Source organism: Siniperca chuatsi, linkage group LG13 (assembly GCF_020085105.1).
Source record: "Siniperca chuatsi isolate FFG_IHB_CAS linkage group LG13, ASM2008510v1, whole genome shotgun sequence".
NCBI lineage: Eukaryota > Metazoa > Chordata > Actinopteri > Centrarchiformes > Sinipercidae > Siniperca > Siniperca chuatsi.
The window spans coordinates 5,919,604-5,946,728 of record NC_058054.1 but is presented as its reverse complement, the minus strand read 5'-3'; the positions used below and the strand labels follow the sequence as shown (position 1 = coordinate 5,946,728).

General features: G+C 39.0%; 1 protein-coding gene and 1 long non-coding RNA gene across 3 annotated transcripts in view; both read right to left on the bottom strand.

The window, feature by feature from the left end:
• LOC122887152 (contactin-associated protein-like 4) overlaps positions 1–11,208 on the bottom strand; it is a 95,964-nt gene extending 84,756 nt beyond the window's left edge. Inside the window, exon 1 of one of the 2 annotated variants that reach the window (XM_044220100.1) lies at positions 10,959–11,208. In XM_044220100.1, coding sequence (XP_044076035.1) covers positions 10,959–11,043 — 85 coding nt within the window. In that variant the 5' untranslated portion in view covers positions 11,044–11,208. The remainder of the gene's footprint in view (positions 1–10,958) is intronic. The other variant, XM_044220099.1, reaches the window with a different exon arrangement.
• A 7,102-nt stretch (positions 11,209–18,310) lies between these two features.
• Positions 18,311–25,616, bottom strand: LOC122887337. The gene is made up of 4 exons (XR_006380512.1): positions 25,555–25,616; positions 23,467–23,571; positions 21,826–21,973; positions 18,311–18,598 (listed from the first exon to the last, which is right to left on the bottom strand). It is a non-coding gene; the product is annotated as an uncharacterized LOC122887337 (long non-coding RNA).
• Positions 25,617–27,125: the final 1,509 nt, after the last annotated feature.

The following is a 27,125-nucleotide window of genomic DNA, read 5'->3' as shown; positions in this document are numbered from 1 at the left end:
TAAGTTATATAGATGCACTAATGCTGAAGACAGATATTAGCCAATTAGCCTTGCAAAATAATGTAATAATGCACATAAGTAACATATTAAGGAGCCACAAATTTTCAAGGTGAAACTTATTATTCAAAGGAAGTGGGGAGACCATATGAAAATGTGACATTAAAATTCCCACAGCAGTCTGTGTCTCCAGAGCTCGGCGGCACCACCTGTCTCTCTCTCTGTGGCTTGAAATAGAGCCTGTATTTCATCCTTTTTAGGAGGCTCAAGTGAGAGTAAAGGCAATGCCAAAAGCATAGCAGCAGTTTGCTGGTTGTGGAGGCTTAACATAACTTATGACAGTGGCCAATAGGACACCACAGCATATCAGCAAACGTCTGTGATATAATGTAGGACGAGATACATAGGCAAGGCAAGTGTATTTATATAGCACATTTCATCCACAGAGGCAACTCAAGGTGCTTTGCATAATGACATTAAAAAAGACACAGGTAAGAAAGAGAGAGACACAGAGGTTTTTTAGTGCAAATCTAACAGAGAGTGCAGTTTCAATTAAAAGGCAGTAATGAACATAAAAGTCTTTAGCCTGTTTTTAAAAGTAGTTACAATTGATGCAAATCTGAGATCTTCTGGCAGTGGACAGCATAGTAACAATGCAGCTTCACCATGTTTTGTTCTGACTCTGGAAAGCAGAGTCCCACCCAAAGTCTAGGTTTGCTGTTTCAGTAGCCTCTGTAGCCAAATATATATTTTGCATAGAGGAGTTCTTTCATTGGACCCACAGGTACAGTTGTTATGAAGAGTAATTGTTAAATTCTCGCAAAATAATCATTGTTTTATCAGAAACACTAAACAGTAAGACCCACAACATCCTGAGTATTTACCAATGAATGAATAAGACACAATTGATTAATTTAATGCTAATGAACAGCTATGAATCTTGAGCAATATAACTGATAATGATGAAACAGACTGCTTGTTATAGCCCCACCTACGGGGGTTAAGAGCGCAACATAAAAGTTAAACCCAAACCAAAGTCTGAACACTGGATTTAAAATAATTTATTACTACAAAAAGGTGAAAGTGTGACAGTAAACTGAAGCAATATATTTCAGGGTGAACCAAGGCCAAAACAACAAACAAAATAATCTATCTCCTCAAAGTGCTGACTAACTGAAGGTGAAACAAACCAACAAACAAAAAGACATTTACTAAACCTAACTCCCTGGGAGAAAGCAAAACAGGAAAAAGCAGCGCAAAAGAAAATGGCAGCTATTGTGGCCATTACAAATATACTTTATTTACCTTTATTATTTACAGCTATTTATGTACATATTAGTTACTACTTACTTTACTGTCGCTTGTCACTTCAAGTAAAGTACACTAAGAAGCTGACAAGTAGCTACTAGGTAATCACTGGGAGTGTACCAGTAGACGGACAAATTCTCAAAAGAATAATCACTATTGCAGAATTGAAGTTCTTGACAATAGGGTTGAATAATGCTATAGTGGTGAGCTATCGATCAGTCACTCACAAATAAAATTTTGATTTCGTCCATGCTTTCACTTTCTTTGTTATTAACAGCTGCATAAGTTATTCTAGCTTTTCAGCAATGTCAGAATGTTTTTTTGTTCACAATTGCAAACAAGTCTCAACTCAGCACTTACTTAATTCTGCTCAGATGCACATTTCTTTTCCTGAAAACACTTTTTAAAAACTTACACCTGAAACTGGGAAAACAACCACAGAGAAGAAATGCTGGGGAATGTGCCCCTCAACATCGTCCCTCAACATCTGAGTGACAGAGTATCATGACCTCTGCAGATGGAAGCGGACCCAGAATTCAAAACGACAACAAGTCATCTGAGATTATGACAGTCACACATGATGAATGGCTTCATTTTTGGGGAGCCAGACTTCTTCTGGGGACAGCCTTGAACAAATACAGCAGTCCAGCAGGTCCTAATATGAAATGGATGGACTGCAGTCCTGTGTCAGCTCCTCACTTAACTAGCTGTTCGTGGGTTAATAAATCCAGATTCATGACTGGTGGCTCCACGTTCATTCTGTACCCTTGACTTCATCAGATCCCATTCATGGCTCCACTTTGCCTGCACACATTTCCATAAATGACACTAAAGAAGAAATATGAAGGGGATTTATCCTCAGCTACTTTCCTTTTTCCTCATCTTAGCTCTCACTGATGCTGCCCTCTCATGAATCATAAGGACCGTTTACAGATTTACATTTCACCATATTCACAGCCAATAGTCTACATTCACAGGTTTATGTTCTTCTCAGTGCAAACAACCAGCTCACTGAAAAGCAATAAATTCATACGAGACAGGGCAGTGCCAAATAGGTTGCTGAATTTGCACCATCCTCAGTATTTCCTTTACCAGATTAATCCTGGAACAAATGAGGGATACTTCATGAAATTTAATCAAGCATCCCTAATATTCCCTTGGAGTCTCCACATCTTAAATAACCAACCAATAGCCTTCATTGGGTCTATAATAACCCCTGAGTTTGCCATTCAGCCTTCAGCATCTCAATAACTCCCTTCAGCTTCAAATGGAAATAACCAAATCTTGCTGTCTTTAATTTGATGTAATTAACAAAAAAAATCACTAGTGCCCAATTAAAGACAAAGAAATCATGATCACCTGCCTGTTGTGCCTCTTTGTAGCATGATCACAGGACGATTGGAGGACAGGCAGCAAAAAAATGTAGAACCTGTCTGAATATGAATGAATTTCACCTTGACTTTCCCAACAGTCTGTTTCACCTGACAAAACATCTGACTCCCAAACAGCTTTTCAAACTGAACAGCTGACTTTGAGGCAGGACAGGACGCATTTCTTTCTCTATGCAGGCAGAAAATAAACTAACTACTAATAACAGATTTAGGTTTAAAACTTCTCTCCCGGAGGACAGCAGGGAATCCTGTGAAAGAGGAACCGGTGAAAGCCACCAGAGAGTTAAAATGCAAATCAGCATACACACACACAGTAGGAGTGTAGTGGTATTATCTGTCATTAGGTTAGGATTAAAGTCATTTAGTGTTCTTGAGATTATCTGTCATTAGGCTATGATTATGGCTCTAAATCAGCTCAGAGGGGAGATAAAAACCTCAAGGAAGATTGATGAGGCTGAGTGAGAGAGAGAAGGAAAGTGCAAGACAGAGAGTATACCTGAAGATGACGGTTGGGATAGCAAGTGCAGTCATCTATCCTTTTTGTGTGGATGATGAGTAATATGATTAATGACTTACAAGACAAAAAACATTTAATTTTTGCCACTGCAGACTGTACTAGAAAAGATAACATTATATGAATAAGTGATAGGCTGTGTGTGATCAAAGCTGGTCCATGTATTGATTGTACTGTGACCCCGTTTTGCTCTCAACTTTGCCCAGAACATGATCTGAAGATGAAGAGGAAGGAGTCATATCTGTCTTTTTATATGAATATATGAATATGCTTTTTATAAAAACAACGACTGCTGGTTGAAAACGGGAAACAAACAGCACTCTCCCGTGCTAAAGTTTGATGTTTTGTTGACCAGTCCATCCACCCGGACCACCTCCATAAGCCGACTGTCACTCTATAGCAAAGTCACCTGACTTCCTCCTTTGCTCCCGTAATAATTACTACAGCGGCTTTGTCACTTCAACATAAACATATGAATATCAATGTTAATATTACTGCAGGTAATGACCCCCCCCATCATTAAGCAGTGAAACAAGTGGTACATGCCACACAGATGCTGAATTATTGTGAAGGTAGAAACACAAACATCATAACCTCTCAGGACGTAGTTTAGCTCCGTCAATTCACTTTGATAAACAGCTTCAGAGAGACCTTGCCCCTGGCACTGGCAGAGCACAGAAACAAATGACGTGTGGAGAGAAGTCATGGACGGTTATTAAGTGAATGATGAACAATGGGTGGGCTCTCTCGGGAATAAACGGCTGAAGGGCAACATATTGGTTTGAGCCAGCTGTAGGTCCTTTTTTCTTTTGGCTATGGCGTTTAAATGCCAGACATCTCCCTTCTTCCAAAATAATTTCCTTTGAGGCAGTAAGTCCTGTAATCTAGCTGTTGTCTGTGGATACTAATGTAACATGGTGTTCTATATCATATTTTCTGTTCATCACTCTTTCCCTTCATCTGTCAATCCTGCTCTTTTGATCTCATCCCTCAATAGTAATTTGCATTTAGAAATATTATAATATGCCTGGCTTGTTTGTCATTGATCCCTCACCTTTTAGCTATTGATCCATCCTAAATTCCTTGTGTTACATACTGTGATTTCATACTGTATCTGATTTGTAACCCTTATTTAACCAGGCATGTTGAAAAATGATCTTAAATAATGTGTCTTCATTCTAAAATCTGCATATATGTTATAAGTAGTAAGCAAAAATTATAATAATTACATATTTGTGTGGCTACAATAGTGACACCTATATTTTCAAATGGCACATACTTTGCATTAAGTCTCTTTTGTATACCTCTGTTACTTTACATGTCCTTTTATTACTATGGTCTATATTTTTTATCGTAACTTTTATTCATGATTTTAATTGTAACTGAATTTGACATCAGTTTTTATTCCCTTTTTACAAACAGCCAGGCTCATCTTTTGATCTTCCTCTAATCGTCCTGTGTAAATACACACTGAGGAGCTTTAATGTACATTACATCCTCTGCTATCTGATCACTACTGCACTTAAGCAACCATTTCCACTGCAACTTTCTAATTTACAGCCTCAGCCTGAGGATGTACTGTAGCAGGAGGAAGAGTCCTTTCCTCCACAGAGAAACATTACTGTGTTCAGCAGCAGGTCGGATCTGTCTCTTTCACTCAAGGCAGCTACATCTTCATATTAATTTGCTTACATAAACTTTAACCGCATGTTTGCTTAAAACACCCAGGGCCAATCCAATTAATTTAAATCTACAGTGGGAAGAGTAACATACATGAATTTATTACACGTACACATCAACCCACTTGCTAGAACACACACGTACACGCACATAAACACACAAACAGACCAGTTTGGTTTGTACCATGTTCAACACAGAGGCAATGGACTTCTACAGCTTGATATCATCTTAAAAGGACACTCACGTGAAATTCAGTTTACGCGTCATGAGGAGCATTACTCAACTTCCTTTAAACAGTTGTATAATTTCTTTGGTGGCTCTGGAGAGAGCTTTCCAGAGTCTGAGAAAAAAACCCAGATGATGTCATCGGGGTTATGTCGGATTTGGCTTGAGACTGCACATTATGACCAGAAATCCAGAGTCACAAACTTTAGGTGTGGAGTTTGAAAGGTGTTGGTGTTTACCAGGCAGGGAAGGCCAAACCAAAGATAGTTTGCGTTGCATTATGGGAAATGTAGCAAACAGTGGTTTTGGAGCTTTACCCATATTACGGACTTAAAGTTAGGATAGATTATGTCTTGTGAAGCACTTTGGCCTGCATCTTTGCATGAGATATGCTATACAAATAAAGTTATTAAATATTTTTTTAAAGCAAGCTAAAAACTTATCTCTTCACTTTAGCCTTTAATTAGCTGTGACTTTCCTGATACAAGCCGTAAACTCTGCACTAACTTTTAAAATGCTATATTTTACATTTTAACATTATTTTTATTATTATAATTATTTAGTGGGTTTTATTTTAAATCTTCCACATGCATTCTATGTATTCTATTTTTATCTTTATTTTAATTTTATTTTTACTATTATTATCAACTGGGTTTTATTTCCCATCTTATTTTCCATTAATTATGGCATTCTATCCCTGTTTTTATGTTCATTCTATGTCTTTCATGGGAAGCACTCGTGCATGTAATTTTCTTTGTTGTAAAGCACTTCGAGCTGCATTTCTTGTATGAAAGGTGCTATACAAATAAAGTTTATTATTATCATTATTATTATTACTGTTATTATATTCTGCTGCTTTGATTTTTCTTTTTCTTATCTGTCTCTTGTGCCTCCCTCAGCTTTATGGAAGTGTAATACTAAATTGCTGGAGTACCTCTTTAAAACTGTGAGGAACTGAGGATTGGTTTGGGTCCGTGAGCATGTGTGTCCATGTCTGTCTCTGTTTGTCAAAAGCATGCTCTTATAATAATAAAGGGATGTCTTACGGTTTATATAAACACTGACATGAACACATCACAGCATAGTAACAGCAATAGCAATGATGTTGAAAAATAGCAAGAGAACACAAATTGCCTTTTCAAAAACATTGTTGCATTGCAGCTATAAAACAGGAGCTTGCATCACAAAAAGAGTCACTCTCTCACCATAAAAATCCATAATATGGTACAAGTTCAGATTTGTTCTCTGGGGATTGCCAAGAAACATGCAACATAGTGCACGTGCACAACAGCCATGGTGAAATCCAGCCCTGTCAATCAATAATAGCCCCCCCCCCCAAAAGCTGATATTAAACTTTGCATATGAGCACAACATTGGCCTTCATGTATAGTTACATGGTACAGTTAACAATTAACAACAAGAGGAATAACATAACCAAGCTTGACATGCACTGAATTTCTGCTTTGAGACACTGCTGAATGATCCAGAAGCAGAGCTAGTGCAAGAATCAGGAGGATTTCTGAAGGCAGCAGAGAAAACCACAGACTAATAATACAGCAAAACTAATTAAATAATCCACTAATTAATGTAGAATTACATTCAAAGGTCAGCAAAAAGTGTGCTGTTCTTCAGCTTCATTTTGCATCAGTGGCACACATTCACATTTCTAGCCATGCTGGCTCTGTCAGCCTTTCTGACCACTTTGGTCCAGACTGAAATATCTCAACAGCTAATAGATGGATTGCTATGAAATCATGTAAATCCCCAGAAGATGAATCCTGCTGACTTTGGTGATCCCCTGACTTTTCCTCTAATGCCACCATGAGGTTGACATTTGTGGTTTTTAGTAAAATCTCTCAACAACTATTGGACGGATTTCCATGAAATCTGGTACACACATTCACGTCTCCCTAGGGATGAACTGTAATAACTTTAATGATCCTATGACTTTTCATCTAACGCCATTGTAAGGAAAAAAAATTTATTTGTCCACTTATCAGCTTCATTTGTACTTTGAGTTTAGTGCAAATTAGCAAATGTAAGCATGCTAACATGCTAAACTAAGATGGTTATCATGGTAAACATTATACCTGCTCTGTATCATCGTGTTAGCATTGTTATTGTAAGCATGCTAGCATGCTAAAGTTGTCATTTAGCTCAAAGCACCAATGTCCCCAATTACAGCCTTACAGAGCTGCTAGCATGGCTGTAGACTCTTAGTCTTGGTCAAACAGAAACACAATTTTCTACCGCCAACATCTGAGCAACTCAATTAGAGGTACTCGCTTTCAAACTGGCAACCTTACACTCATTATCAAACCACTTTGGTCAACAGCTGTCCAAGAACCTAAACTTTCTCAAACAGAAGGAAAATGTATTATACAACCTCCATCAAGTTATGGATCGTGTGTGTTATTCATGTGCAGCTGTGCATCTGCAAGAATAACTTTTATACTATTTACAAGATTAGGCAGTTTGTGGGAGTCTGCTTCTTCACTGTGCAGTCAAACTTCCTGGAGCTTTTCCTGTTCAGCTGCTGGGAAACAACCTACATCTCTCTGCAGACTGACAAAGGTTAAAGCCTCAATTTACAGGAGCAAAACTGAAAACTAACAATCCACCGTGAGATACTCTATTAGATCTGATAGGTCTGTGATGTTCAAAATATTGTAGTTTATACTTTATACTTCTGCTACATTTAGTGCTGCAGTTTTTACACAGCAGCCAGTCTTTGTGTGATAATTTGTTGTTTTCAATAAAAGAGTGTATCTGTACACAAACAAGTTAAGCTGGCTGGCTTGTTTGTGGACCATATCTATAATGACAGCGACATGCTTTATTTAGAGCACAACATGCCCTGAGGCTGCATTGGATTCTCTGTTTTCTGCAGCTCTGACTTGAAAAAATTGGTCTCTCTGCCCCTTTCCGAGGGATTTCTCACTGTATGATTTTTGAACAAGTGCAAAATTGTTACTATTGACAGAAGCCCTTGCTCTTTTTTTCGCTGAAGGACTGACAGAGAAATCTGATTTTAGCATTAATGCTTTTAAAATGCCAGAGTTTTCTGCTCTCATGAGTTTCTGGACTTTCTCTGCAAGTGTGCCCACTTACCTTTAAAATACAACAACAACAAACAAAACAATTCAACTAAAAATGCAAGGTACATTGCCAAGTTCTCTTTAAAGCTGCACTAATTATCAATATTTCTATATTAATAATGGATCAAATGACTATGTGTAACATGAAAGGTGTCACCAATTCTTCAGTTTTCCTCAGCTCTACAGAGTGTTGTAATGTCTTTCAGCTCATTGTTTGGTTTTACGGTCAACAGCTGTTTTGGTTCAGTCTTCAAGCTCAGTCTGAAACCTGCGGCAGGGATCCCTCCACCTCCGCAGTCTTAACTTATTATGTTGCTGTGGTTTATGGTCCATGTATGATGAGTGTACTGCTGGCTCAGGTCAGGCAAGATAAACAAAGAGATTGACAGAGGAGAGAGAGAGAGAGAGAGAGAGAGAGAGAGAGAGAGAGAGAGAGAGAGAGAGAGAGAAAAGGTGGGAGAATGGACAAGGCAGAAAAAGAGAAACCAAAACCAAACAGGAAAAATGACAGATAGAGCCACTGATTGCAACTAAAATAGGACCAATGGAAAACTGAGCTAATATCAGCCTTTAATTAAATATGCAGTACTGATCAGTCAGTGTTATCCACCTCTGTTTTTCTCTGACCACAACTGCATGAGAACAAACTGTAAAACATGCACATTTACTGTAAATGTGAAATTGTTAAATTTGTTTTGCAAATTAATTTAACGTATCCAAGACTTTGTCAGTAGGTGTGGTGGGTAAACTTGCTTTGAAGAGCTGCAAACCCTAAAACAATGTCATCAGTCTGAGCCTCAGTGGAGGGTTTTAGTGTCCATTGTGGTCTAAATACTGTCTCAGAGGTTTTTACACCCTGACAGGGATACAGAGGGGAGAAACTGAAGCATTAGCATTGGTTTGGGTCTCGTAACAGCTGCAGAAGTAGTTGATGACAGAAACATCAAATCACCTGTAGAAGAAGCGAGAAAGAAAGGAGCAGGAGGAGAGATTAAAGTTACAGAGAGAGAAGTGAGGAGATGTAGCCAAGAAACAGGAGGAAAAATGCAGGAGGGGTAAGGTAAAGAGGAGGAATTATGGAGGAAAGAAGAGGACGGAGAGTCAGCAACATACCTGATTCAGAAACAGCTGGAAAGAAGAGAAGCAACTGAAGGAGAGAAACAGCAGAAGGAAAAGAGACAGAAAGGAGATGGCTTTGATGAAAAAAGACCAAGGAATTCAGATATTTTGGTGAAGGATGAAAAGCTACAGATCTGTTCTAACTGCATATCTTCCTTATATCACCTCTTTTCTCATCTGTCCAACTGTGAAAGAAGAGATCTGTCTTATGTCACTATAACTGCATTACAGCCGACTGCCTTTCCATTAAACTGCAGAACCATGAGACCTCAATGATTACTATGCACGTTGCTGTGTGAGAGAGTCTATCACAGAGAGGACTAAAAGGATGGATATGAAGCAGATTAAAAGTCAGAGGAAGCCAGAAAGGGAGACATTGGTTAATGTTGACTGAAAAAAGGCAGGGAAGCGAATAAAAACACAAAAGAGATTAAATAAAACACAGAAAAGAAGAATCAAAGAGAGGATCAGGTGGTATATAAAAAAGTTGTGGAAGAGGAGAATAAAATCGTGAAGGGTCGGAGAACTTTAACAGCCATCTGCTGCAATTACAGGCATGTCTCATTACACAATGAGATTCATCTCAATTGATCTCTATTTCTATGCTCCCTTCATCCGGATTCTCTCCATCTCTTAGCTTGGATTTCTTTCTCTCTCTTACCCTCCTCATGCAGGGGAACAGACATGCCTGCACATTCACAGCTCAGCTAAACTGTCTATTTACATGATAATATATTGGTATGAAATAACTTAACACAGACAGGAGAAAAGACAGTTTCTCATTCATTTCTCCATCACAGAGATCAAATAATCCAACCAGCAACATCTCTGTCCCATGCTAACCTCTCCAACCTACATAGGCTACTACCGTTTTCTCTCACACACCTTCACACTGCTCTCTGGAGTATGTGAGCACAAACTTGGTTCAGTCCCAGGGTGCTCATCACGCTGCGCTGAGCACCAACTTAGCCAGAAAACAAAGTCATAACGTTGTTTTACGCACACAGTGGATGAACTGGCTTCTAACACGTTTGGGTGACAATGAAATGTTTCTTTTGGCTCTGAGATAGAAAGCGTATGCGAGTATTTCTGTCACGAGCAACAACATCCTTCCATTACGCAAAGCTCTCCATTAGAGAATATGATCATTCTAAATAAACAGCTAATTAAAATGCGACAAAACAGAGTGAATAAAGGAAGAGTGTGGTTAGCCTGGTAAAATCCTTTGAATTAATGCTACTTGCTTTCAAACAGCCTAATGTGTGCCCACAAGACCGCCGTCCACTGTTAAAACAGATCCAGTTTAACAGAAAATGAAATGATCATTCACATCAAACCACTATAACTCTCCTTATTTCTTCTTTACAACCGAGCGCTGATGCGTAACCAAGACGCGCAAAATCCCACAGCCTGTACAAAATCCCTGCAGTCCTCTATCCAAATTAACAAAATAAGTAAATGAGACAGCTGGATATCACTGCATCCAGAAACCAGAAGCCTTGTATTTTTCCAGGCGGTATGACAGAGGGATGATGCCCTGTTTAAAGTCTCCTCTCTCGGGTCTGCGCTGCCCGGACTCGCTCAGTCTCCTCCGGGAAAAGTAAAAAAAGCGCACAGCCTGCTCACCTTCTCCGGTTGTCCCGTACGAGCTGGAGAGAAGCAGGGCGACCTGAGCGATAATCCCAGCGACTCTTTTAGTCCGCAGATCCATGATGAAGCGGCGGGAGGCTGCAGAGAAACCCGGCGGCTGCTGGAAGAGAGAGACGGCCAACCTCTCCTCTCCAGCTCCAAGAGAGATATCCTCAAACCCGGCTGAGGGAAGAGAGGAGGGAGAGAGTAGGGGTGAGAGAGAGTAGGGGGGGAGAGAGAGAGGTCAATGAAGTCTGTTGTGCAGTCTTTTGTTTTCTCAGGCATTCAGTAGCTCTGTGGTTGGAGCCAAACTGAAATGCGCACAGGCTCTCTCTCTCACTCAAACACACATGAATCCTCACATGAAGCACTCAGGTATGAATAAGTTGTTAAAAAGGAAACAATTACCAGTGGTGGAAGAAGTACTCAGGTATTTTACTTAAGTAAAAGTATCACTACCACAGTGTAAAAATACTCCGTTACAAGGAGGCTAAAAGTCCTGCAATCAAAATCTGACTTAAGTAAAAGTAAATAAGTAGGCTATTAGCATTAAACTATAACCTACTTAATAGGTATTATTGGAACACTCCTATCAACTGCATGCAAAATTTTACTTTGACCTACACATTTTCAAAGTGTAAACCTGTGTTATTTGTAAACCCACTGGGTGAGACTGGGTCGCTTAAAGTACTCATGCAGAATGTGTCATGGTTTTGGGTTTGTGTTCTGTTATTTTCTGTTTTATTTTGAAATAGCCTCCTTCTCTCAAGTGTCTTTTAGTTTTGCTTACTGTCTTTGATTGTTTTCACCTGTGTCTTGATCACTTTCACCTGTGTCTCACTGTCTCCCTAACCTGAGTGTATTTAATCTGTGTCCTTCCTTTGTTCAGTGTTAGATTGTAGTATGTTGTATCTCTGTCAGCACCCCGGTTTCTTGTACCACCCCCATCCCTGTCTGTGGATTTTGGATTTTGCCTGCTCACCGTTGGACTTATAGTTCTGTTTTGGACTGCTTACCTGCTGAGAGTTGCTTTTGCCCGCCAATCTACTGTAAGCCTTCTTTTGTTAATAAAATGATCAAACTGCACCTGCTCAGCCTCAGGTGTCTGCATTTGGGTCCTACTCCTGCTTTCCTGCTTAATACACCACAACAGAATGGCCCATATAGCCTATGATATAATTGTTATAATTAGTGATGCATTAAGCATCAAGGGGCTATTTTCAACTTCTTTATATAGGCCTCGGCCTGTATGAACTTCATCTGGTAGATATTGAGATATTTCACTAGATATTTTAGGTACATTTTGCTGATAATACTGATGTATTTTTCCAGGCAGTAAGTAATAGTAAACTTTTGAATTCAGGACTTGTAATGGAGTATTTTAGACTATTGTATTTCTGCTTTTATTTAAGGAAACAATCTGAGTACTTCTACTCCACTGCCTAGTTGTAATTCTGAGTTGGAGGTATCTGGAATCTCTGATATATGAAATCTCCCACAATGTGAAAAGAACTACAGATGTAGCATCAAAAACCTGATACAAAATGGCAGCAAAGCCACTATGGCTGGCAGTTACATCTAAATAAAATCCATTATAAACACTGAGTTTATTCAGCCATTTAAAAATGCAAAATGTGTAATTCATTAACTAAACTGTTAACAAAACTCTACACACATGCAACACAACAAAAGTAGATCATATTTAAAATTTGTGATTACAAGGCTGCAGTGGGGGTAATCTTCTTGGAATAATTGGTGAACACTCCGAAGTCGGTATAACATAAGGCTTTCCTGTTCTTCACATTCTGCCAAACCATATGTCTGTTTGAAATGTTGTGCCAATCCATCTGGCAGATGTCGAGATATTTCACTAGATAATTAAAAACTGACATCCAATATTTCCCGAGATGTTTCAGTCTGGACCAAAGCAGTGTACTGACCAACCATCCTTATAGATCCAATGGTGTGGCAGGAAAATATTTACATAAAAATGAGCGGGGGGCTGGGTGCAAAAGAGCTTTAAGGAGGCTATGCATTCAGTAACAACTTTCTACACATTTTTGGTGCCTCCTACTTGTCTCTGACGCTTCCACAAAGGTGAAAGCTCAAAGTTCGGGTGCAGAAAGAAGAGCTACTATACATGGGTGATGCTGAACACAGGGCTGCAGATAGCCTTAACAGTAAAGAAGACTGACTTTAGATTAAATGTGAAAAGTTTTCTAATTTTGAGAACAAACAGTGAAGTACAAACCACTATGAGTATTCAAGTCCATCATAATCACATACCACCCTGATAAAGATGAAATAGCTGAAAACAAAAGAATAAAGCATTGTATTAGTGAAGACTTGTGTAACGATTTTGATGAAATCGATGACAAAGGTAACGTGAAGGAAGGACTCACATCCAGCGCAGACTCTTCTAAGGAACAGGACAGATAGCAGGTGGATTAGTGCAGAGCAGGTATGAGTATCAGCAACATCATTATGAAGTCCACAGTGTTTCAGAACAGATAGCAGAGGGAGTACATGCCTATATTGCCCGAGGGGGTTTAAAAAACAATGTGCTGTACAGATTGTTAGCTGTGAACGGAAAAAAATGAGTGAGACAGTCAGACTGACAAAAGCATATGCAGTAGAGTGAAAGATGATAAACAAGAATAGAAATAAGTAGGAGGCAGATCATACAGACTCTACGGGAAATAACGACGACCCAGAATAGATATGAGAAGATATGGGAAGACTTACATGATCATATCCAGGTCATGAGAGAGACGGGCTGTCTTATCAAATATGACAGGAAATCAGATTAAAATAAACCAGATGGGTAAAAATTAACATTCACTGGCGACCAACTTCGCAGTTAAACCTTATTTATGAGGATAGGCATTGAATTGTTGTGGAGGATTGTGAGAATTCAAGCATCAAGTAATTTCAGGTGTAGCATTGAGAAGGAGGTGTCAAGTCAACTTTAACCAAATTTTATTCTCTTTTTCAGTCTGTCTTTGACTTCTGATCTAAGAATCATCTACCTGTTTCTTTACAGATTAAGAACATGAAGGATGAATTCACTTAGTACAGAGATGAGTGGAATCAGGGCAGGGCTTCATGGGCGGCAGTTTCAGAATTTTTCAGAGTGGACGATAAAGATGTCTGACCAAAGATTCGGTTTTAGGCTGAAATTAGACAAAACCAATCTTGTTGACTTGGGAAAATATAAATTTGACATTACATTATTCATGCTGATTACATAATCATAGGTAATTCTAACTGATTGGCTGAGCGGTGTCCATTAAAATTGTGTAACCTCAAATATATGTTAATAGACACTGGTTGAAATTAGGTATTTTAAAAAAGATACCCCACACGAAATCCAAGTGATCCAAGCAGAAAATGGATTGTGAAAGATTTTTTTCTTTGCCAAAACAACTGATCACAATTCGAACCCATTGTAACCTCTGTGTTAATGTTACAATTGACCTATCTCGAGCTAAGCAAGCTAGAATATAAACTATAGGCCGACGCCACATGTGAAGATTATAAGATAGCATTATCTCTGAGTTCAGCAGTTTGGTCAAATTTTTCGTATTCTTGTCCTGCTGTTAGTTAGTAGTTGGCATTTTTTAATAACTGATGACTGTAAATTGAGATTGTATGGACCCAGTAGTAGACCAACTGAAACAATGTCGATTGGTTCACCATGTGGTAATCACTTGGCATTACTGTTATGAGATGAGGTGAGATTGGAAGTTTGGAAAGGTTGCTATGTTTATGAGGACATTGCAAGGTTTATTACATATGTCTAACTGTACACAATATTGAACAGTGTCATCGCTGCAATTAGTAAATCATGCAATTCTGCCCCCTATTTGTTTGGAGCATGTAGCCAGGAATTACACATTGTACCTTTTAACAAAAGTGAAAAATAATTTGTGTATCTGCCCCATGATTTGGATGCACTCCAAAATGTAATGGGTTCTTCCTTTGCCCATGCTACACCTTTCCACCAAGTTTCATGAAAATGGAAATTGAAATTAATGGAAATGAAAATGTTTCCAGAATCTTGCTGACAGACAAACAAACAAACGGCACCAAAAACATAACCTCCTTGGCAGAGGTAATGAGAGGTGCAGTTACTAGCGTTAAAATGAATACTAGTGGATATTCAGTGCAAAAATAGTTGAGCAGCAAGAAAAAGATGTCATGCAAAACACAACCCATTTTTCATGCAGCTCACACAGCTGGCCATGAAAACCTAACAAAAACAGGTCTGTGTTAACTCAGATGCACACCCCTATTAGTGGACAAGAGGGGTAACCATGAACCCACACGGGAGAGGAGCTCTTGGTAGCATTCAGCAGGGTTTGTACGTTAAAAGAAAAGGCCCTGAAAACAGAGAGGAGAGGGTAAGACGTGCAGAGAGAGTCAGCAGGGGAATCTGATAATGAAAACCTACTGAGAGTATGGACAGCAGGGGAATCGGATGATAAAAAACCTGTTGAGAGCAAACACAGCAGGGGAATCAGATAACACTGAAGCCAGAGTCTGTGAGAAACAAGGGACCACATCGTGCATTAACACACACACTCAGTATAAGCGTCACGCACCTCGGTGGCCCGCAGACACACCACACACAGAGAGAGTATCAGCTGGCTGTTTAATGTTCACATCAGACGGGTGACAGATTTTAAAACCTTTACTCCCCAAAATCCTCCAGTTAAGAAAATGCTTAATAGTGTAGTGACAACGGCACAATGTCACTTTGTTACGTGGCTCTTGTTAACACCTTCATTGTTGGAAAAATCTTTTCACCATCTTCAGCTTTACCTCCTGCGAAAAAGTAGAATGATGCTATTTCTGTTTTGTTAAGGAAATATTACTTGATGCTGTGATTTGATAAAATCTTTTGGCAGGTGTGAGTGAAACTGGGCCACAATGGGAAATATGGGAAAAGCAATTTGTTTAATTTCAAAGAGAAATGTGCTTTACCTCTTTGCTGACTGAACTGTGTTTTCACAGAAATGTGCGTAAAATGGCATCGTAACCAGAAGACTACAGTTTTTTGTCACCATGGGGTAATGGCTTTATCAAGTACTTCCCAGGAATATGTTATTGAGATATTTGTCTCAACAGTACGACTTTTCTTTGCACCTCCAAGAGTGAGGACATGTTACTCCCTAGGGAAAAGGTACACTAGTGACTAGTTTACCAAATGAACTTATTCACAAGACAGGTGGATCAACAACGCCAGTCTTGCCAGAGCATTGAGGTCAAGAGGGAGCAGAGCCTGAGGGGGAAGCTCTAATTTACGAAGTGCCAGTTAAGGTCATGAGTTTTGAGTTGTGACAGAAAAGATAAGCTCACAGATACACGCAGTCGAAATAAATTTCCTTCACAGAGTGTCTGGGCTAAGGGTGAAGAGCTTGGCTATCTGTTGAGGTGGTTCAAGCATCTGATCAGAATGTCTCCTTGCAAATCCTATGAATTGTGTTCATATGATAACCTAGTAGCAAATAAGTATTGGCTAATACCTTTTGGAAGGACACTTTCATATAGACTTTTGTTTACATTTTGACATGTCACAGTAGGAAAAGCACATGTCATAAATTAATGATGGCTGACTTTAGTTGCTTCGGTTTCAGGGTCCTGGTATTATGCATGCTGGCTCACTGTCACACTGTCATGGCTTACTGGGACACTTGAACAGAACAGAGCCATTGTTACTATTAGTGACACCTTTGCTGTTCCTACTGTGACAAGTCAAAATGTTGGATGTGAAAAAGGCCAACCGCACAATTCTGCAGCACACAACTGACATCCAACACCTACTTTTTGGGTGTGGAGGTCAAGGTGGAGGATGACCATGTAGTGTGTGCAACTTTTATGCAGATTTCTCTCTACGCTAAGTGTAGAGCTGGCAGCTCTGTGAGGCTGTACTTTCTTTGCTTTCAGCTAAATGCTAACGTAATCATGCTAACATTCTCACGGTAACAACACTAAGATATTTAGCAGGTATAATGTTTACCACGATCATCGTCTTAGTTTAGTATGTTGGCATGCTAACATTTGCTAATTAGCACTAAACACAAAGTACAGCTGAGGCTGATGGAATAAATTTAAATTTTGACCTGATGATGGCGCTACATGAACAGTCAGAGGTTCACCAAAGTTATTACAATTCAATCTGAAGGGGACATGAATGTGTGCACCAAATTTCATATCAGTCCATCCAATAGTTGTTGAGATATTTCATTCAAAACCACAAATGTCTACCTCATGGGGGTGCTACGGGAAACGTCAGAGGATCACCAGATTGTACCAAAACATTGAGGTATTTTACTTGATTAGTGAAAACCAGCATCTTTCTCCAGAAAATACCCTTCTGGTTAAATATTTGAATTTTGGTACTATTTCCTAAAGTAACACAATCAGTGAGTGTACGTTTTTACCCTCTGTTCATTTTGTTCTGGTCAGATGTCTAAGCTCACTGGCTCACAGATATCCTCACCTGTCTCTGGATTTAGTTCTCACCCCTGACAAACCATGCTGCAGTTCTCTTAGAAGAGGAAATTAACTTGAATTTTCTGGTGTTTCTGTTAATTAGTGCCCCCAAAGTCCGAATGACTTCACTCTCACTTGGCCAAATGAACCACAGTGAATGAGTACAGGACTCAAAGACTGAATAAACATTTATCTGACTCAGTACTTATTCAGCAATTGACTCCTAACAGATAAACATGTTGAATGTACTTTTGAAAAGAAGAAGGGACATCAGCAGGGAGCAGGTTGAAGAGGCAGGTTTTTGAATACCACTCAAAGTGAGTGATATGATGAGAGTGCCATATGTACAATGCATAATTATGAATTCATCCTGGTTGCATCTTTCATCTGTAGTTAGAGCGTCTGCTTTCAATCTGCTCACTGAAGTTTCACAATTGCCACAGTCTTTAACAGTGCATTTGGGAACACTTCTTTTATTCAGACTGAGGAAGAGCTGAATATTCATATACAAACAGTATGAATGTTTGAGCAAACATTGACTCAGGATTTGTTAATAATTCTGTTTGATTCAGTAGATAAATATTGATAAGAAACAGAAGCTTTTGAGCTCTGAATTATGCCAATATTCGTATTTGTTGTCGTGTTCTTGTCTAATAATGAAGATAAGAGCTTTCTTTGTACGTGTACACAGCATGGAGGAAGACTTTGTTTTTATTTTTACAACACATCATTACTCTAAATTTTGCATATACAGTTTCATATTTTTCTGATTTAGCCAATACTCAAAGTGATCATTTCAAAAGCAGAATACATTTAAATTATTTGACTGAAAGCAATACTGTCATCCATCAGTATGTTGGGGTCAAAGCTACAGTGAGCTGTCAGTAAACAGTTATTAGTAGATACAGTAATGGCATGAAATGAAGTATCAAAGTGTCTCTGACATGATGAGTGAGTTTGCTGCTGAATGATGTTAGCTGTTCCTGAGCCGCTGCCTCATCTTTTTCTGTCCACACTCGTATTTATGTTGAATACCAGATGGAGCGAGCCGGTGATCGATGCACTCTGACTCTGCTTTATATTCACAGCAGCAGCTTCAGGCTGTTGGAGGCCTGCTGCCCGACCGGCCGGCCAGTTGGCTGAAACAGAAAAGACACTCAGAGTTTGGAGCAGAGATCAAGCTGCTGGGAGCCAGAAAAGAGGGAGAGAAATCGAGTTTCAGACAGAAGTCAACTCTTCTGTGAACTGTACACTGATGCATTGCATTTTAGGTAGTGAGTGCTGCCCCTCGTTCCACTGTAAATTAGGTCAAATAGGACTCTGCCATGTGGAGGAAATGCAGGTCTTGTTGTAAAGTAGTTTGTCCTAGTGCACTGTAGGCGAAGAGGTTTGAAGAAAGATTACTTTTTATGTTCAGGTTGTTTTGCTCCCTCAGTTCAGCCTGGCAGGCACTGACCTCCTAGGCTCACAATATAGAGAGGTGACATCCTGAACTGCTTCTTAAGTTCCACAAGCCTCCTAACTCTTTCTGCACAAATCCGATAAAGACTGCAGTTCATCTTTTGAAGTTTTACTGGAAGCAATTGTGAAACTATGAAAACGGTATTGGACAACAAGCTCAACGATAGTTATTACAAATCAGAAACAGATGAGATACCATAAACAATATTCAGACCAAAGGTATAAAAATAAAGTAGTGCAGCAGAAATGGATTCGCAAACCTCTGTCAAATTAGCAACATTGTCCCTCATGCCAGGAAACAACAAATATCACCAGTGAAAGAACAACATTCCCCATATGTACAACACGATAGATAATCTAGTAAACAAATATAAAGTCCACAAGAGTATCATGTCCCATTTTTTCACAAAAGACATGAAAAAAACAGTGAAAGTTAGTGGTGATTAGGCTAAAGTGGAAGTGGGGCGAAGTCCTGTTTGTTTGTTGGTTAGCTAGCTAAGCTTGTAACCAAGCATTGGACACAATTACTTCTCATGTTTTCATCTGACACACCGACACCCTCAAGGCTTTTCTGCTCTTGCTAAATATTAACAGTTAGGGGAGATCTCTAAACGTACGTTGGCCTGCCGGAGTGCATTTCACAATCCCTTAAAGGCAGCAGGTACAAAGTGACACTAACTACAGGCTGCCAAACATACAAGCAGTGACACAGGCAGCAGACTGACATGTTAAACCTGCCAGGAAGACAACTAACAGTAAGAGGCTGCCAGGCAGCCTAAAGAGGGCCAGATAATGACATGTCTAACTGTATTTAAGGCAATGCAAGTGGGAGCCTGTCAGGCATTTAAATGTCTGTGCCATGACAGTGGATTGACACAGATGGCACAAACTACTCTACACTCTGCAGTATTTGGTATACAACCACAACCAGATTTCAAGAGTATCTTCAAGTTAATCCTTCACATGCATTTTTGCATGTTATGCAAGTGAAGGTCAAGGAATTGGCTGGCTGCCTCATCAATGACACGTCAAGATAAAGGGTGATGCTGGAAGGTTTTGTGTGCATGTTTGTGTTTGTGTGTGTGTTCCTGCTGTATATTTATCATGTTGTGGGGACAAAAATCTGTTCACATTGTGGGTACTCACCTTCCATCTGGTCCCCACAGGGTAACCATCTAGTTTAGTATTATGGTTTTAATTGGTCTTAAGTTATTTGGATAAGATTGGGGTAAGAGTTGGGTTTAGGCATGCAGATGTAATGGTTAAGGTTAAGGTAACCTGCGAGGGGTCATGTTTAAAGGGCTAAGAAATAAATAAATAAATGACAAATAAGACAATCTTAGAGGTAAAAAAAATTGCTCTTTGGTTGAACTGCTCACAACTCATGTCCACACTAAGCCCACAGCCTGTGATGTGGGGCCACAAGTAGACACTGCTTTGCTTTAAAGGGTCGTGAGCCAAAATGGTTGTGATCACCTGCTTTAGGGAATTTAAGTTAATACAATGTCCACCCAAGTTTTTGGGTGCATGTGTGTATTTACCCAGGTGTCTATGAGCATTTCAGAGTGACTGTGTGTGTTTGAGTGTCCTTGTTGTTGGTATTCGAAGCTGAATTGAACCTGAATTGGAAACCATTCTTGCTGAGGTTAAATCCACAAAGAGTTCTAGTGCGTGATACTTAAGTCTGTACTTCCCAAACAAAATACAAGTTGGCCCCAGCAATATCCGGTGACTGGTGTGCCAGTGTGTGGAGGGCTGGTGGAGTGTGCCAGTGTCTGGAGGGCTGGTGGAGTGTGCCAGTGTGTGGCCTAGCCCAGAGATGGCTCCAGAGGAGAAGTGACCGCGGGCTGGGCTGGAGGGACTACAACAGCTGAAGAGATCGGTGTGCTTACCGGGCAAACTTAAGCCCACAATCTGCTGTATCAGCACCACCGCTAACTTTGTGTTTGTTTGTTTTTTTGCGTTTGGTTTGTAAAACAGACACAAGCGGAGCTACACATAGCCTAATACAACCTCTATGCTTGACTCAAACTGTTAACTCAGTCCTTCATAATTTACGTTTCCCATTACGCAACACTCTGATAAACAAGGCTTGTTTGTTGTGCTGGCTCTCTACACTTATCTTATGCGCACAATTGAAGAACACTTTCAAAATGTATTTGTGTAAAAATCATTTGGTTGGGGAGGAGTGGTGGCATTTTATGCAACTGAATGCTTCCATTCACATGATAGGTATTGAATGAAGTAGGAAAAAAGGTATCAAATGAAATACTCTATTGGTATTGGTATCACTTTAAGGGTTCTGGTATTGGTACTGGTATCGTCATTTTTTAATACCCAGCCCTAGAGCAAAGACAACAAGATTTCAAATTGTGCTGTTTGGCCCCGATTGACCAACCACCATCAATTGCCTAATAATGCAGGACCCACCGTACGTTGCTACTGTACTTACAGTAAATGGTGCAAATTCCCTAATCAGCTAATCAAATTTCCAAAACCAACTGACTCACAGTGAACCTGGAGCTTTTGGGACCCCTGGGGGTCTGGGAGCCTCGTCCTGTTGATAATCCAGCCTTGGACATGGATCACATAAGAAATACATTTTGAAATAATTGTTAAAGAATCTTAACAATCTTAATTGTTAAAGAGTATGGCATGATGAATGTCGTTCCCTGATTTAGGAATCCAGTTAAAACACTGTCTTACAAAAGCTCCAATTGTGAACATTTCAAATAACCTCTGGAGGAATATATGCTGCATCTTTGGACACAATCAGAACTATTTATGAAAATATTTTTTATACCATTTTAGTCCTGTTTTTTCTCAGTTATGTGTAAGAAGGTAGATTGTTAGTGAGAGTTAGAGAGCCTTGGGTACAGATAGTTCTGTGTTGTTTAATCCTTACCTGACAGATGGTGTGTAATGCCTTCAGACTTCCAGTCAGATGATGAAGACAACAGCAGGTTTCCTCAGAGAGGCACTCCCTGCCTCTGCTGGGTGGGCTACAGGTTTGCATCTACATGTTTTCATCACTGCTGGATCCTGAGAATACTCTACATAATAAGCAGGTTAATACTGCAAGTGAAGGTCAAGTGAAAACACTTTTTCAAGACTTATTTTTATGTTTTATTACAATGCACATATACAAAGCACTGTGTAATGACCACATGTTGTGCATCACTGTTGCACTATTTATCTGTAGGCACACAAATAAGAAAATCCATTCATGTTTGTAGCCAATGTCGTTCCAATATGTCCCACTGGGACGATATTATCAGAGGCATATGTTTACAACTGATAATATAAATAATATTTATTTCATTCAGTCTTTATTATTTATCTTAAATTTCCACATCTGTTGATGTGTGCTTGTATAGTCTACTATTTTCTTTCAAGTTTCTGCTAGAGGAAAACATTTCCACACAACAATCCAAAAAGTTTAATCATATTTCTTGTTTATTCCAACAAGATTTTTCTATAAATTGTTCTACTGGATTTTTAGGTGTACACTATATTTCAAAATACAAACAGACACTCCAACAAAACATGATGAAAAGTGGCTCCTTCTCTCCAACTCACTGCTGATAGAAAACTTGGAGCGAAGCCTTCCTGCTCCAGACTTTGCCTTTAAATGTCAGATGCCCGCTGAGCATTAAAATTTGGTATATTTACTTTGCAGAGTAAACAGCAGAGCAATAATGGCATCAGTGCTGCAGTGATTCTGACATATTACTCATTTATGTTTACCCAACAACGGGATTATGTTCACCACATTCAAACTAAATGTCAGCTGTCACTTTCAACATCAAATACTGAAACGGTTTATTACTGACATTACTTTTTGAAACCCAAGAGCTGCCCATCATTCACAGGTATATGGTTCATTGTGCTCTATTGTTGTATTTACTGCCCAGGTTCCAGTCCATGCCTTGTATGCCCCCCCATAATCACAATTTTTAGCCATGTTGTGGCTTTATAGGGACGGCAATGCTGGTCTGAAAGCCGGTCAGTTTTGGCTCAGACTGAAAAATCTCAACAACTATTGGATAGATTGCTATGAAATGGCCATTCATGGTCCACAGAGGATAAATCCTACTGACTTTTGTGATCCCCTGACTTTTTCACTAGCACCACCCTGAGGTTCACATTTGTGGAGTGAGTAAAATGTCTCAACAACTATTGGATGGAATGTCATGTAATTTGGTAGAGACATATATCTTTCTCAGGATGAACTGTGTAATCTTAATGATTCCTTAACTTTTTATTTTGCACCATCATCAGAACACATTTTTAATTTTCCAATACTTACATCTATCATACTTTGTGTACTTTGTGTTTGATGCTAATTAGCAAATATTAGCACACAAACATGCTAAACTAAGACGGCGAACATGGTAAACAGTATAATTGCTAAACATCATTATCTTCTTACATTTGGGACTGTACTGATTATTACATTAGAGCCAGTAGGTGATTTGAGGGGGGGCGAGGGGGTATGCCATCCCCCTTGTTAGCAAAATGACCAAAATCCATCCCCCTTGTATACCTGCTCAAAAGATGCTCTGTGGTTTGTCTCGTAGTGGCACTTCACATTGCCGCTTTTAATAATCACCACAATCTCGGAACGTGAGACACACTGGTTGTGAACTGCCTGTGGGAAGATTGAACATGTAAGAGTCTGTCCATTCTTGATTAAAAGCTCTGTTTATGCTGTCTACTTCTACTTCTTCTCTTTTTAGAGCACGCCATGTGAAATTATTTCTCCGACTCATTTCGACTCTACTTTCCCTGTGTGTGTGTGTACCTCACACTCACTGATTCGACTTGCGGGCCACTAAACCAGTGCCATAAAGGCTAGAAAAGCTGCACCGGTTAAAACGTTCCGTCAAAATGTAATAATTCTCAACAATATATCGAAATTTTCTACAGCAGACGTGGGGAAAGAGAAAGTACGGAAGCAGCAGTTTTGGGCCGGGTCAGAAATTAACAGAGCTTGGCCAAAAGTGCCCTTGAATGCTCATAAACTTTTTTTTCTTGCTCTTACTTGTTACTTGTTGTTTTTCAAATAAAACAAAGCTTTGTTCCACAAATTGAGTGTTTATTTGACAATATAACATAATAATTATACATTATTTCAGAGTTTAGTAAATGCCCCTAAAAATCAGTTCAAGAGGGTATAAGGGAGCCCTCCTCGCCCTCCACGCAGGGGGGAGATCATCCTTGTGCTGGATGGAGGTGAAGCTGGCCAAGTCTCTGAGTGTGAGTTATCTGACCTTTGCTCACCTTGTAGCAACTCCTCCTGGCAGATGCTATAAATATTAATGTTTGTTTTGGGGTTTTTTTTTTTTACAAAACACGACTGGTTCAATAACAGTTAAAAACAGCCTGAAGGTGTTTTATAATCCTGGATTTATGAAAGCAGGTCAGAGAAGAAAAGGAGATCCAAAAGGCATTAAAAGTTCAGTATAACTTTCCCTTTTTTATCCTTGAAACACTGACATTAGAAAACTACAGACAGCAGCTTTGCTAATCCTATTGGTTTCTCTTTCAGGGCAACTCAGGTTTTTTTTGTTTTGGAACAAAGCTGATCAGACTGGCAGCAGCCTCCTGGAAGTTGTTGTCAGTCGGCCTCTTCCAATTTTAACACGCTTACTTCTAGATTACACAACAACAGACAGCTCTTACATCCACATCATAGAGTGAACACTTTTCAACAACTTCTCATAAAAGAAAGATGTTGCAGCGTAATCCTCACACTCTCCTGCAATCTTTATAACAATTAAACATCAAAATATCAAAGCAGAAAGAACAGGCCAAGCAGAAGTAATTCTCTTTGATCATGACATTGAAAGTTTACATCTACATATCAAAGATGATGTTGCTAATCCATCTGAATGCAATAATTAGCAGAAGAAGGTTCTTTTTTGCTTTTCTACAAAAAACGCACTGTGCTTTCTCTATGAAATTCAGCAATATCTTTTCAAAGGGTAAATAAATTAAACTAAGTACTTGACTAAGCATTTAGTGGTGTGAGATAGCAACAAAAAATGCAGGTGTCATTATGGCAATGACACAGTTTGTAATTACATTACTAATCCACAAAACCTACGATACTATGTCAGTTTTACTGCTCCTGAACTTCAACTCGAGCGATATATTCACTCGCATCCGAGTACCGTCTGTGGTTAGATGTATGCAACAAAAGCACTTTGTCTGTATAAAAAAAGTGCTGCTAGTCTCTAAAACATAGTCATAAAAAGTTTAATAATGCTGTAGTCACTACGAGCAGATATTTTATTGCAAGATCGGATATTTTGGTGAAAAACAAATGAAATAATTGTCAATGAACATTTTACTGATCCATTTAGTTAGAAACTATTTTGTGAGATAGATATGTTAATTAACCACATTTCCCCTTATGTTAAGAAAACAAACAGTAATAGTAATCCAGTCAGAATTACGTTTCCTTAAAAACGTATTTTGTTGTGAAAAGAGTTAAATACATACTAGTCAATTAACAGTAAATTAAATACATACCAGTCAATAACAGTAAATTAACAGCTTGCTTAGCAGTAAACTGATCACAGAAAAACTAAATTAACAAATCACATAGACAAAATAAAAGAGCACCTACAGATAACGCTCCAATAAGGCTGCTTGGGGAGTAGATAAAAGATGCTTGGTCACAGATCTGACAAAATGGCGGATGTAACAATGTCAGATTAACTGCTATAGAACTTTGCCAGAGGTGGTTGCTACTAACAACATAATGTTCAACTGTAACCAACTGCTGGTGGCAGAATAATTATATTTAGCCTACAGTACGTAAACACATCCTGGTACGCTCCTCTGTCACACGGAAAGTAAGATTTATTTTTGGTGGTTTATTTTGGTGCAGAATGAGAGCATTTTTTTAGATCAGCATCAACAAGAAATAACTGGATAAAAAGGATAGGATCCCAGATAGAATGGATGTATACATGGCTCAAAAGCACATTTAATTTTTTTTTTTTTGGTATTAGTTACATTACTGTTGCCCTGCCCTTTACTGTATTGAACACCCATTTACAACAGTATGACAATATCCTCCCTGCTAATCCATTGATCATCTCTGTGCACTTTACTGGAACACATATGGATTTACCTTGACTGAAAATACACTTTTTATCAACTACTATATTTTGTTGCTGTGAAAAAGGATTTTAAAGATAGTAGCAAATCTATTGATCAGGACCATACAGTATGTCATGTTACTAGCATGACAAATATGGATAAGTTTTTTACAGCTACAGAAAACAAACAATATTTGAAAATATCTCTTAGAAATACTTTTTAAAGCAACTTTAACAAATCATTGATCAGTGTAGATAACTGGCGTGTACATTGATTCCACCTGAGCTTCACTATTAATATCCATTAATGACCTCATTTGAGGAAAAGAGGGAAATAGGTTTCCATTAAACCTGAAAATAGCATTTCAATTCACCTCCTTCATTAAAAGTGTTGTTGAAAGGAAATTCATCAGAGCCCAAATCATCCTTTATTGGAGAGCAGCAGCTCAGCTGGTGAGGAAATTAATCATGCAGATCATAATTACCACCCTGAATTTTGGCTAGATGCGTCTGCGTCTGCCTCTGCGTCTCCAACCTTCAGTCCAGAGAGAGAAAGAAAGTAGTGAGGGATTATTTCTAATGATGCACAAGTTTGATATGGATTTACTTTCATTGATTTTGTGTTGTAATGTGATGTTATTGAATGTAGATTGGTTTGCTCATTCCAGTTATTGCTGCCAATGTGCAGTTCTTCCTCACTATCAGTACAACTATGCTGTAGTGTAGAGAAGAAGAAGATGAAGAGGAGCTTTATCCAAAATAGCTCAATTACTCAGAATATTGGCTGGTGAACATGGTGTGCAGACAGGCAGGATGGATGGATGGCTGGTCAGCCAGCAGAGTCAGGGGAAGATGAAATTATTCTGGAGGAATTTATTTCAACAGAGTTTCACTTCCTGACAAGATCTTATCATTAGTTGACACACACACAGTAGAGTATTTCAAATAAAATACTGTGATCAGACAGACTGGCCGACAGAAAGGACACCAGACACACAGTTAGACATGTAGCAGTGGTTACGCTGGATATCAGCCAGTTGTATATGCAATTATAGGTTTGGGATTTCCTGACATAAGTTTTATCATAGATTCA